Source organism: Vipera berus, assembly GCF_964194415.1.
Source record: "Vipera berus genome assembly, chromosome: Z".
Classification (NCBI taxonomy): domain Eukaryota; kingdom Metazoa; phylum Chordata; class Lepidosauria; order Squamata; family Viperidae; genus Vipera; species Vipera berus.
The window spans coordinates 78,816,181-78,830,580 of NC_138205.1; the positions used below are offsets into that span (position 1 = coordinate 78,816,181).

At 41.7% G+C, this 14,400-nt stretch overlaps 1 protein-coding gene across 1 annotated transcript in view; it reads left to right on the top strand.

The window, feature by feature from the left end:
* Positions 1 to 6,131: 6,131 nt before the first annotated feature.
* The window catches only part of LIMD1 (LIM domain containing 1), a gene marked incomplete at its 5' end in the record, with an annotated part of 28,075 nt that continues 19,806 nt past the window's right edge, over positions 6,132 to 14,400 (top strand). The window contains one exon of the mRNA XM_081343498.1: positions 6,132 to 7,548. Coding sequence (XP_081199624.1) covers positions 6,132 to 7,548 — 1,417 coding nt within the window. The remainder of the gene's footprint in view (positions 7,549 to 14,400) is intronic.

The window sequence follows — 14,400 nt, forward strand, 5'->3', positions numbered from 1 at the left end:
AACCAACTTCATCCTCCTCTTGCTGTTGGCAAATTTGAAGAAACTTTTCTTGCTGCATTTTGTCTCTTATTAGTGGTAATTTCCCATCTTTGCCTTCCTGGCCTCATTCCTATACTTCTGAGCTACAGCTCTGTAGAATTCTTCAGGAATTATCCTTGCTTCCATTGCCATAAGTACTCATCCTTCATCTCAACCTTTTCTCTCTATTCAACTACATTAGCTTTAGAGATCTCCTAGTTTTCTTCCTCACTGAAGTGTTTGAAGCTGTGCTCACCTTAATATCTTTTTCAAAAAAGCACAGACAAGTATAACGCCTTTGCTTTAAGGCTATCTTCCCCTAACATCTTCCGATTAGTTATTAAAGTCAGCTTTTCTAAATTCTGTGCTTTGTGTCTGCCACCCCCCCCACCCCACGTTTTTTTGTAAATCACAAACTTTAATAATGCACAGTCATTTGCACCCAAAGTTTCCAAAATCTTAATATCTTCAATAAACTCCTGTGGTAAGGACCCAGAAAGAACACCTAAAGCCCACCTCTACATTTCAAAAGAAAAATTACCATCCACCCAAATGAAGAATTTATCTGACATCTTGTGTTTGGAAGAATTCCAGCAAATGTTTGGGTATGTGAAATATCCCTTAACAACTACTTGTTACGGATGCATTTATTTTAAGGCTTTAGTTACTTGTTTTAATAAATCTTTATTTGTATGTCCTGATTGTCTTGGTGCTCTGTAGCAAACCATCAGACCTTCTCTTTTAGCCCAATATTTTCAACACTCATATTACTACCAGAGAGTTGTTTTTTTTCTTCATGCCTTAAAGCAGACATGTCAAACACATGGCCTGGGGGCCGGATCCGGCCCACGAAGTGGTTTCATGTGGCCCGTGAAGCCATCCTGGAAACAGTGAGGGAACGGCCCCCACTGCCTTGGCCCTGGCCTAGAGACCCTCCTTCTGCCAGAGACCCTCAGATCTGTCCCACTCCTGCCCAGGTCCCCATAGGCACCCTTGATGTGAACGATGTATAGCTGGCCATGCCCACCCAGTAGGCCATACACACTCTAGCCACACCCACCCAGTAGGCCACGCCCATCCTGGCCATACCCACCCGTCCCCCTGAGGGCAACCGCAATGCTGATGCGGCCCTCAATGAAATTGAGTTTGACACCCCTGCCTTAAAGTCACTGAAGTTTTCTTGGCAAAATTTCAGAAGTGGTTTTGTACTGCCTGCTTCCTAGTGCTGAGAGAACGATGGGCCTAAAGTCACCCATCTGGCCTCATGCCTAAAGCAAGACTAGAATTCAAAGTCTCCTGGTTTCTAGCCTGATGTCTTAACCACTACCACCAAACTAGATCTTAGTCCTACTAAGTTTAAAAGAGTGCAATACAGCTGAGTTCATCCCTAATATACAACTCAGTATGTGCCAGCTTCCAAAAATATTTGTAACACCATTTTCTTGAGCACAGGTTCTCCTCAGGGCTGTGTCCTAAGTCCGCTGCTGTTCACCCTGTTGACCCATGACTGTTGTGCTAGGTTTGCCACCAACCATATTGTGAAGTTTGCAGATGATACAACAGTAGCGGGCCTTATTCATGGTGACAAGGTGGAAGCTTACCGCAAGGAGGTTGAGGTTGAACTGGTGTAAGGAAAACAGTCTATTTTTAAACACTGGAAAAACCAAAGAGTTCATTGTAGATTTCAGAAGAGGTAGGCAAAGCCACACTTCTCTCTTCACTAATGATTCACCTGTGGAGATGGTTACCAGCATCAAATTCCTGCGTGTGCAGTTAACAAGTAGGCTGTCTTGGTTGCTCAACAGTGAGACACTGGTGAAGTGGGCACAGCAGCACCTGCATTTTCTGTGTTGCATTAGAAAAGCACATCTTCCTTCCCCTGTCCTTACCATTTTCTACAGAGGGCCAATTGAGAAAATCCTGTCATACAGCATCACAGTCTGGTTTAGAATCATCACTGCTTCAGACAGAAAGGCGGTGCAGAGGAAGGCTGAAAAGATTACTGGCAGTTCTATCTATCTATCATCTATCTCTACCACCTCTTGTCTTGTGTTGCCTGTTTCCAATATTTCATTGGTGTGATATAGTTTAGCACTGGTTCATTTCTAATTTCAGATTCCATAAACATGTATCTGGATTGTATGTGTTGTCTGCTATGTAAACCTGCATAAAATGTAATAGATAAACCAACTTTTCTAAGTTAATTTTCTTATCAATGACCTTGGAATTCTCAGGCTACATTCTCAACACACCTGGATACATGCCAAATTTAGAGAGGTGAGGACTTTAGATTAGAGCAAAAGGTAACTAACTACATGTCTTAGGTGTTGGAGTTCCTGAACATCTGGTGACAAATATGCTATAGAGCTCAGGACTATTAGCTGAGCAACCGGAGCCAGCAGTTGCAGGACTATTAAAGAAAAGTTGCTTACCCATTGCAAATGCACAAAGACTAAAAACAAAGAAAAATAATCTGTTATTTGTAACATCCAAGAAGAAGATAATTTAAAAGAACTGACCAGTTCTGGAAAAAATAACACCCAGAATATAATATAATAAATAATATAATAAATATAATATAATAAATATAATATAATATAATATAATATAATAATATAATATAATATAATATAATATAATATAATATAATATAATATAATATAATATAATATAATATAATATAATATAATAAATATAATATAATATAATTAATATAATATAATTAATATAATATAATTAATATAATATAATTAATATAATATAATAAATATAATAATATAATAATATAATATAATATAATATAATATAATATAATATAATATAATATAATATAATATAATATAATATAATATAATATAATATAATATAATATAATATAATATAATATAATATAATATAATATAATATAATATAATATAATATAATATAATATAGATAGATATCAGAAACTTGCAGATCAGTGCTGATTTGTAATATCTGAATGAAATATTCACAGAAGCAGAATTGGAAAGTCTCTGAAGGTCTACCAAGGGCAAAAAATCCAAGCCCTGCCAGAAGTAGTTCAGGCTGTAGAAGCAAACCAAGGAGAGTTAGTAGCAGAGAAAGTCAACATACATGCTAAATCATTTTCATTCCCAGACTTGGCACACTCTCCTCAGCCTTCTCTTCAAAAGGAATTAAACCCTCTTAACTAAACAAAATATAATAATTTCTGCTACATTATATATGCAGTAGAACAGTATGGTTATCTATGCTTTATTTACACGTGGTTTTGTTATACCCAATTCGCATCTGAGTCTGGTGCCGAAGCCAATGAGAACACCAGACACGAAGTGCAAGTTTTATTTCCTTTTATTGAAGTGCTTCAGCAAAAGGGGTCATAGCTAGCAAAATGCCAGGACCCAGAACAAAGGATTAAGAAAGCTTTATGCAATTTCATTAAAGCAGAAGGCAGGACAAGGAGGGATATATAAGAAACATCATCTAATAAACATTTTAGTAATGATCTAACAATTTGTTCTATTGGTGCTCAGCGATCCCTATTCCTAAGCCTTGGCTAATAAATGCTCCAGGAATTTTTAAATTCACATTCTATTTGCTCTGGGCCAGAGGCCCCCAACCTTTTGGGCACCAAGGATCGGTTCCATAGAGAGATTTTTTTGTGCATGGTTTTGTATGCTGCCTGCATCCCACGGATGGGACTTTGTGTGGACTGGTTGCTGGCATGCTACACCCAGTATTGGTCCACGGATGAGGGGTTGGGGACCCCTGCTCTAGGCCATCCCTAGTCTTAGGTGAGGTATGCAGGCTGACTAACTCTTTGTTACTGTTATCAGTCCTCTAACCACCTAGAATTGTTACACGTGTTACACGTGCATATTTTCTCTGAATAAACAAAGACTCCATAATTACAGGCATCCCAGATTTCTTTCAAGTGCATGCCATACCCTTGCTTCCTTTTAGCAGATAGAGATAGCCCATCAGTTTATCTAATCTAATTTTGTTACCATATTTGTATAATTTGTAGCTCAGTGTTGGGCAACCTTTAGTGGATAAGAGCAGCAGCTAATAAACAGAGGCTATGGCGGCACTGGCTAAAGAATGGGATGGAGAACATGGCACACTGTTGTGATGCTGCTTCTGAAAATATTAAGTTTATATTAGTTTTAACTGTTTTCATCTCTAGACGACAAGAGTAGGGCCTTCAGTTTTCCAAATCTGTTTAAAATGAGCTTTAAAGACAGAGTACAGGTCCTAAAGTTGTAGCTTGCTCATTCTTGCTTTGCTAGGAGCAGTTTTCCGGAAGTATTAGGGCCTCTGTAAAAATGCATCAGTCAGAATGCAGTGAAAGGTCTCTTTATCAAGCGCTGTCTTCGAACGAACGTGTGACGAGGCGCGTCCTTCCAGCCTGAGACAGGAATCTGGTTCTCGGATCACAAATCCTACAGCTTCGGAATTACCGGATTTTTGAAATCCAGCTCGGCTGAAGCATTCGACTCAAGCAGAAAACAGTCTACGGCCTGTTCCTCTCGCCTTTAACGACTGACTGACACAGCAGATAGAAGAGCAGGATTGTCCCCGCCCCCGCCCCCCGCAACGCCCCTCCCCTCCCAAATCTACATTGCCAGCGAGTGCTGACACATCTCGCTCTTTTCAACCACGTTGCAAACTCCTCCTCCCGTAACTTTACGGGTATTGGAAGAAGAGGAATTGTGGAAAGAAAAGGAAGAGGAGGCGGCGGCGCCTGAAGCGCCTCAGCGGCCCACAGTTTTGAGCTTGAACGGGGAAAGCGCGAAGAAATTAAAGCAAACCCGACCGCGGGGCGGAGAGAACATCCAGCCGCCACGCCACGGACTTTTTGAGCGAAGCGTGACCTCCCACTACAGCCCCCAGTCCTGAAAGTGCCACGACGTCGAGAAAGCGAAGCAAACGACTCATTTCCCACGAGCCGCAGGTAGGACTCGCACTGGAGTAAGTAAGTCTGTGACTAAGCGCGTGCTTACAATGGAGTCAGTGAGAACAAACCGGCCTTGTTCTTTCAGAGGAAGCGTCCATAAGACCGGGCTGACGACCTTTCGGCTTCGTTCTTTCGTGCGCAGCGGAATATCCCGGGTTAGCCCGCGCCCCGCAGCGCTGAAAAAGATTGGGGCTACAGATAGCTCCACATTTACCTCTAAATGGCAGCAAACGGATACAGAAAACTCCAGTTCTGTACTGCCAACCGTGATCATCCGAATGTTTGCATGCTATATCGGGGTAGCATTAGCAAATATAGTCGGGCTGCTTGTCATGGGCCAATGTCTCTCTCTCTTGCTTTAGCGGCTCATTTTAAGCAGTGATTGGATCCAGTCTTGAGGAAGTTAAGGAAATCTGGGGTGGATTTGGGGAGAAAAAGATAACTCTTTCACGTATAAGGTAGCCGGTGAAAGGCAAGACGTGCGAATAGCCAAGATTTCCTCTAGCTGGGGAAAAGATCGGAACGGGCTTCCTTCCGCCTCTGACTAAATTGTTATTTATCCGAAGCTTGTCTTTCTTTCCCCAGAGTTTGGGGGCTTTTCGAGTATACTCCGTCACAGTATAAATGTTTTCTTTTCCGCCTATAAATTTTCGAGCTACCGCAAACTAAATTCACTGAGATAACGTTGGCCTGAAGGTTAATATTAAACTACTAGAGTGTAATTCCTTTTTCTGATGACAAGGTGCATTTTGGCTTGGATTTATTGCTAAATTAATCTTATCTTTTTTAATTTTAGTATTTTTGCTGAAATGATGCTAGGCAGAATTGAAGAAATATTTGTGGGAGCCACAGATTTCGTCACAAACTGAAAATTCAAAGAACTTGGACTTTTAAGTTTCTTGAGGAGTAATCAGGCTCCAGTGGATAATCTAAAAAATAATCTTAAAGGCTCCAGTGGATAATCTAAAAAATATACTGCTGTTTTGAAAAATATCCTGAAATGTGAAATTTGCCCCTTTATTTTTCTCATAAGAAGTAGCAAAGAATTTTATTAACCGTGAAATTTTGTTGAGTTAAACATAACAGATTAATTTTGAAAATATTGACTAATTTTATTTTTCTACTATTGTTTGAATGAACAAATAAACATTTAAAAATGGATAAATACGATGATCTTGGTTTAGAGGCAAGTAAATTTATAGAAGACCTCAATATGTATGAAGCTTCCAAAGATGGTCTCTTTCGAGTAGACAAAGCTGTTGGGAATAACCCAGAATTTGAAGAAACCAGAAGAGTTTTTGCTACAAAAATGGCTAAAATTCACCTGCAGAAACAACGAGAACAAGAGGAACTGGTGAAAGGAGCCTCGGGGGCTTTGAATGGTGGATTTAATTTTGGTGGTCAGCTTCCAAGTTATTTTGTAGTCAAAGACACCACAGGAACAAATAAATTGCATCCAGGAGAAAATGTTGCTAAGCCCTCTTTGTCTGTGCCATCAACAGTATGTGCAGGTCATCAGCTCGCTTTTCCAAGCCAGCCTCAATGTCACAGTGATGGGGAGCGAACAAAAATATATCAAGATGACTATGGATATAGCAACAATCTACAGGATCCAGAAACTCCTGGAGGATCAAGTTGCCACAGATCAGGTCAGACGAACCCAGGAGGTTCTAAGGCAGTTCTTCCTTCCCTGACATGGGATGAACACAGCAATGGTGATAATCAAACAGGTATTCAAGGAAGGAGGAAAAGTGGTGGTAAGCTTTGCAGTCAGAAATCAAATATCGGCTCCCATTTATGGTCAAACAGCCAAGATGATTCATTGCAGAGAAGCCCTACAAAACCTCATGTAGATCTTCATCTGTGCCAACAATCTCAAAGCCCTTACAGATCTTCAGAAAGTGGGTATGGAAGTCAGGAAAGTGGAAATGAAGGCACTGGACTTAAGAGCTGTATCCAAAACCTAACTTGCCAGAGACCATCTTTTTCCCATGATAGTACCCCCTTGTCTTCTTCAGTTGGGATTGATGATGAATCAGCCATGAGATATTCACAGCAGAAATCTCCATCATGTTCTGTTTCATCAGTACATTCTTCTCAGACTCTTTCAAATCAGTCTGCTAATTTTCATCCAAATAAAAGTAGTGGAGACCACCACCCAAGGCACAGCAAAAGCACTCAACCTTCAATTTCTACTCCAGTGCCTTCAAGTGCAGATTATCAGCAGCACAATATTCATCCATACACTTCAGATCATTTTGTAATTCATGGTCAAAATCACAGGCTTAATTCTTCTGGTTCTGGTCTGAGTCTTGAGCAGAATTCTATCACTGCAACATCTCATGGACCAATGATTTCTGATGTTCCCAAATCTCCTTTTAAGGAGAGTATCACTGTTCAGCAGCATGACTCTGGTCCCCAAGAAATGTCTGGTTCTGCAAAAATAAAATTACCCTGTCAGATGCTCCTTTCACAGCAAGACCAAGGGCCCTCTACTGCTGAATTAAAATTAGAAGCTCTTACTCAGCGCCTGGAGCAGGAGATGGATGCATGTCCCAAGGCTGACTACTTTGGTAAGTATATGTGTTTTCTTTAAAACATAATGTACATCTTTTAAAATTGTGTGTTTAATGATAAATGTTACAATATTTGTACCTGTGAACATACTTTTTCATGTATTTTTCTTTATTGCTGGTCATTGGTTTAACTAATACTTTTAAAATTATACTTTCTGAAAGCTACTATTTTAATGTAATAAATTAGGTAGATAATAAATTAGAGAAGAAAAGATGAACTTTAGTCTTAAAGTATGCAGCCCCAATTTTTCTTTCCTAATATCATTTTTTCTAGAGCAATAAATTAAAAGTTAATAATTGAGTGTTTATAACTAACATTTTTAGGAATTTGGCAGATAGCATAAATAATAATATTGGCCACACACTTGTTATTTTGAAGTGAATGGGGAAAAGATAAGTGTTGCACTTGACTATACAGCTGTGCAAAGCATTTGAAAGAGTTGTTTTACCAAGCACTTTAGCAAAGCAAAGTACTTTTACTCAGGGCATTACATCCTTGAAAGAGTCACATAGCTGCTTTGAAGACTCCCTCCACTTGTTTTCATGTACCTCTACATAGTTAGATAACACTTCTTGCTACGGCAGCAAATGCAATAAACAGTCATAGACTGCTTTCAGAGCAGCCATGCCAATTTTCCAAAGGATGCTGAGGTCTTAATGCTTCAAGGAGAAGTTATTTGCTCATAGTAATGTATTTTCCAAAGCACCTGTTTCAGATTCTTTGCAGTTGTACTTGATGGTAATCTGTTATGATTTTAGACTGTTTTTGTTTGCAACTAAGTCAACAGCTTTCCCAGCTGATGTCAATGAATAGTTGCAAAGTTGGCTTTCAATCCCTATTTGTTGGACTCACTGTATGGTTGTTGGGATGAAGTGCCAAAACTTTTCATTATTTTAGGAAGAACAGTTGCTGCTTAAGCTCCTCACCTGTGTAAATGATAGCAGTGCAGTGAGTCAATTGAGGGCACATTCTGTACAATTAGTGGCACATTCTGTACTACATGTTGATTGAGCATTCATGTTATGCTGATTCATAATGGGTTTGTTTGGTATTGGTATTAGTTACTGTACCCATAGTCCTCTCCTCAAGATCACAACTGAGCCCAACATTTCCATTGCTAACTTAGTTTTGCCCCATTTTATACCCGCTTGCTACAGTTGTTAAGCGAATCACTACGGTGGGTTAAGTTAGCAGTTAAGTGAATCTGGATTCCCCATTGACTTTATCAGAAGATTGCAAAAGGTGATCACATGACCCTAGGACATTGCAACCATCATAATTACATACCCTACCCTGAAAATAAGCCCTAGCTTGATTTGGAGTGGGGGGGGCTAATATAAGCCCTTCCCCAAAAATAAGCCCTATTTTTGGGGGTGAGGTGCATGCCTAAAAATCAAGCTAGGGCATGGTAGGACTGCCACAGCCAGGCCTCCCGTGCCCCGACACCTGTCAAGACGCTGTCAGAGTTCTTCTGTGGTTGCTTGCGGCCACATGACTTGTTTTGGACTGGTGCCGCCACTCACGGCAGGAGGCCGCATAGTGCTTCGGGCTGCCGTGGCCACTTGTGGCCACTTGCCACATGGCACCACTTGTGCCGGTGCCACACAGCACTTTGGGCCGATGCTGCTCTCATGGCCGTATACCACGTGGAGCTGCTTGCTCCAGTGCTGCTGCTCGTGGCAGGCCACGAAGCGTTTTGGGCCAGTGCCACCTCTCATAGCAAGAGGCCGTGTGGCACTTTAGGCATGTGGCTGCGCGTGGTGGCATTGGCCCAAAGAGCTGTGTTGCCTCCTGGCACAAGTGGTGGCACTGGCACGATTGGTGCCATGTGGTATGTGGCTCTGAGTAGCAGCAGTGGCCCAAAGCACCATGCGGCCTCCTGCCATGAGCGGTGGCAACAGTGCAATGTGCCACATAGCATCCAGCTGCAAGCGGCGGCAAGTGGCTGCTGAAGAAATCAAGCAGCGGCATGACAGGTGTCGGGGCATGGGAGGCCTGGCTGCGGTAGTCCTAAGGTAAGACATCCCCTGAAAGTAAGATCTGGTGCCTCTTTCGAAGGCAATATATGTATATATATAAGACTGGGTCTTATTTTTGGGGAAACACAGTATTTCAATATGGTGAATGCCTAGATACAATTACTAAGCAAGTTATTTATTAATCATCTTTTTGGGGAGTTACTGGGTATGTAAGGAATCTTGTAATGAAAGTAGCCAATGCTACTGTGAACCTTTGTTTATAAGTTAATATGTTGTGTAAATTCAGCCAATTGATGGTTCTTCTGTAGACAATCGACAATGGCCAAGACTTAAATTGATGTTGGAATTTAGCCAGAGAGTGAATATATATATTGATGAAGTAGCTGCACTGTATTATACTGTCCCTGTGTTAGAAGGTAAGCAGGCAGAGAGGAATGACTAAATTCTCTGAACAGTTCCTTGCAACTCCTTGTGCTAATGAAGGATTTTCCTTCAAAACTAATGCAGTAATGAGTATAACTAGAATTTGTAGAACATTTAGTGCAACATATCTTAAAGACATCAGTTATGAAAGACTGTTAGAGACAGATATTCCAAATCATTTTTTAAAAAGACCAATTAAATATGGCATATTTAATTCTCAAGACTACCATGTGCCCCAGAAAATAAGACCCATCCAGAAAATTAAGTCCTCCTCTGATTTTTTAAAGGTAAAGGTTCCCCCGCACATGCGTGCTAGTCGTTTCCAACTCTAGGGGCCGGTGCTCATCTCCATTTCAAAGCCAAAGAGCCAGCGCTTGTCCGAGGACATCTCCGTGGTCATGTGGCCAGCATGACTAGACGCCAAAGGCGCACGGAACGCTGTTACCTTCCCACTGGAGCGGTCCCTATTTTTCTACTTGCATTTTTACGTGCTTTCGAACTGCTAGGTTGGCAGAAGCTGGGACGAGTAACAGGCGCTCACTCTGCTACGCGGCACTCGGGATTCGACCCGCCAAACTGCCGACCTTCTGATAGACAAGCTCAGCGTCCTAACCCACTGAGCCACCGCGTCCCTGATGAGCCTGATTTTTTAGGGTGCGCCTAATACAAGCCCTACCCCAAAAATAAGCCCAGAGGAGTGTACATGGCCAGCACAGGAGGCAGTGAGCACGTCAGCTTGCCTGCAGCCACATTGAACCAAGAAACTATGGGGCATGTCGAGATTGCCTGGCATGGCCACAGGCAAATCAAGCTATGGTGGGACGGAGTGGGCAGTGTGTCAGGATGGCCTGCCCCGGCGTGGCTGTGGGCAAGCCAAGAGACAATGGTGGCACATCGGGATTGTCTGCCTCCTCCCATGCCTCTTCTTTCGCTTGCTGCTGATGCCGCCATGCGAGCCTCCTGCGCATCTGGATCACCTACTCCCCCTGCCTCTGCCTCCGCACTCAGACTTACCTGTGCTGCACCAAGGGGACAGCGGACTGCTGCTGATGCTGAACATCAGCAGCACTCACATGCTCGCCACCTCTTTTGTGTCTTGGGGGTTGGGGTGCCCGGCCAGGCTGATCACCCTGATACTGTGTTTCCCTGAAAATAAGTCCTAATGTGTCTTTTGGTGCCAAAAAAATTATAAGACCATGTCTTATTTTTGGGGAAACATGTATGCTTCCTATTGTTTATTCTTTCCTTCAAAATGTGTTGAATAAAGGTGACATGTGTTTCACTTTGCAGACAAGACTTTAAAAAACATTTTGATGAAGAATAGCAGACTTGATGAGGTAAAGAAAAAAACAATTTCCCGTTTTTGCCTTATTTTCTTGGTACCTGGAATATTCTGATTTACAACCTTATGGGTGGTTCACATAATAACAGACAAGTCCTGTGTGTTGTTGACTTTATCTTTTTCATTCAAACCTTTCTCCATGTTTTATTTAAGTAGATTTTTTAAAAAAAAACTTGAGAAAAGCTGCATACCAAGAAATAAGATGTTTACAATTTATCTTGTAAAATCATAAATCTCTTAAGATTTCAGATTCTTTATTTTTATATTTATATTTTGAAAACAGTTTTTTTAAAATATCAATTATTCAAGAGTTTAGATACCAACTACAGTATGCCTTTCCTCTAGAGCAGGGGTAGGCCCAGCAACTGAGGGCTATTCTAGCCCATCCTCATATTTGGCTTACAGTACAGTACTGTAATATGTAGCCTGGAAGTTGCTGCTTGTGCAAAATGCAATAGTCAGGTGGCTTAGTGTACCCCTTGCATCCTCATATTATTCTTACTCTTAACTTTGCTACAAATTACTTCTAGTTTAAGATTTATTTATTGACATGTAGGCCATATAATAAACAAAATATCTGTTAGATTGCCTTCCCCATTATAAACCTGCACAATCACTAAGATTATTTGGAAAGATTCTTTTATGGGTTACACAATCAGTCCCTTGCATATAAGACTTTTCAGTGGTAGCAACTGCATTTTGGCATGCTTCCTAGGTTAATATTTGAAGTCATTATTAAATTGTTTAAGCACTTAGTGTAAACCGATTATTTTTTTCTTTTAGCTCCTTTTCATTTTAAATAGAAGATAGTAGTGCATGACTTGCAACCATTTGATTAGTGAGCTTTCAGTGTTACAATGGTGATGAAAAAAGTGACCATTTTTCACAGTTGTGACCTTTACGCAATGCCGCCTAGCCTAGCCTCTCAGCGCTGTGAAGAGAGTGCCCCGCTGCCTGCTGAAACCGGGCAGGCTGGGGGTTGGGTGGCATTGTGCTTCTTGCAGCTTTGCGCCACCTGGCTCAGCCTCTCAGCGCTGTGAGGAGAGCGCCCCCCTGCCTGCCAAAACCGGTCAGGCTGGGGGTTGGATGGCATTGCACAGGTAACGTCGACTCACACTGCTCGCAGCATCCCCTCCCTCAGAGCCCATCAAGCAGGATATCTGAAGTAGGCAAGGGCTATTTGCTGGCTACATCTAGGTGATGGTGCATTTCTTCATTCCTCATGGTGACACCTCCCCAGCAGGCGCCCAGGGGCGGGGCTGATGCGGCACGGGCCGGTCCCTCGCTGTTTCCAGACGTCCTTGTGGAGCTAAGACTAAATGCGTTCCAGCATGGATGGCCACCACCAAATTATGCATTGGCTCCTGGCCGGCCTGGACTGGGGCCAAGGCAACAGGGACCATTCCCTTGTTGTTTCCAGGATGGCTCCGTGACCACATGAAATCATGGGCAGGCCTTGTGTTTGATATGTCTAGTATTTTTTGTTGTTACTTGTGAAGTTGTGTCTGACCCATCGCAACCACATGGACAACGTTCCTCCAGGCCTTCCTGTCCTCTACCATCTTCTGGAGTCCATTTAGGCTCACGCCTACTGCTTCAGTGACCCCATCCAGCCACCTCATTCTCTGTCGTCTCCTTCTTCTCTTGCCCTCAACCTATCCCAGTATTAGGCTCTTCTCCAGTGAGTCCTTCCTTCTCATTAGGTGGCCGAAGTATTTGAGTTTCAACTTCAGGATCTGGCCTTCTAACATTATATCAGCCTGTGCCCTGCTTCATTTTGTACTCCAAGGCAAAACTTGCCTGTTATTCTGGTTATCTTTTGGCTTCCTACTGTAGCATTCCAATCCCCCAGGACAATAAGGACATCATTTTTTGGTGTTAGTTCTATAGGGTGCTGTAGGGCTTCATAGAACTGTTCAATTTCATCCTCTTCAGCACTGGTGGTTGGGGCATAGACTTGGACTACTGTGATATTGAATGGTTTGCCTTCGATTCAAACTGAGATCATTCTGTCATTTTAGGGATTGTATCCCAGTATTGCTTTTCCTACTCTTTTATTGACTATGAAGGCTACTCCATTTCTTCTGAGGGATTCTTGCCCACAGTAGTATACCTGATGGTCATCTGAATTAAATTCACCCATTCCTGTCCATTTTAGTTCGCTGATTCCTAAGATGTCAGTGTTCAGTCTTGTCATCTCTTGTTTGACCACGTCCAGCTTTCCTTGATTCATGGATCTTACATTCCAGGTTCCCTTGGAGACTAAATCTTTACAGCATCGGACTTTCCTTTCACCACCAGATACATCCACAGCTGAGCGTCCTTTCGGCTTTGGCCCAGTCACTTCATTCTTTCTGGCGCTACTAGTACTAGCCCTCTGCTCTTCCCCAGTAGCATATTGGATGCCTTTTGACCTGAGGGGCTCATCTTCCAGCATCATATCTTTTTTCCTTTTGGTACTGTCCATGGAGTTTTCATGGCAAAGATACTGGAGTGGGTTGCCATCTCCTTCTCCATTGGATCATGTTTTGTCAGAACTCTCTGCTATGACCTGTCCATCTTGGGTGGCCCTGCACGGCATAGCTCATAGCTTCATTGAATTACGCAAGCCCCTTCCCCACAACAAGGCACTAATCCATGAAGTGACTCCCTGGTATAGAGAGTCTTAAAAAGTTAAAGGTAGAAAGCCAATAAGAATTGCTGCAAGAAATAGGAAGAAAAATACTCAGAAAGCCAACTTTAGCATTTAGATGTGAATGGAAAAACTTGGCATAAATAAAAATGAAAGAAAATTTCATCTCAAGTTTAAGGAAATCAAGGAGAAAATTATCAGAAGCATGATAAAGTAGTATTAAGAAGACGTGCAAACTGGTGGGAAAATTTCAGTTCTCAGTTGAAAAAATAGATTTTTTATTAGATATTGGCAAAAAAGAATAAAGTACAATAGCATTGTAAAACAAATAATAATATTAAAGAGTATACCTACTGAATATTAATATAAAGGCATTGTCCTTTTGGACATAATTCCAAAGTAGATTTCATCCTGTTCAATTATTACTCACTTATTAGACACATTTATTCTTATATTTTCCTTAACACATATA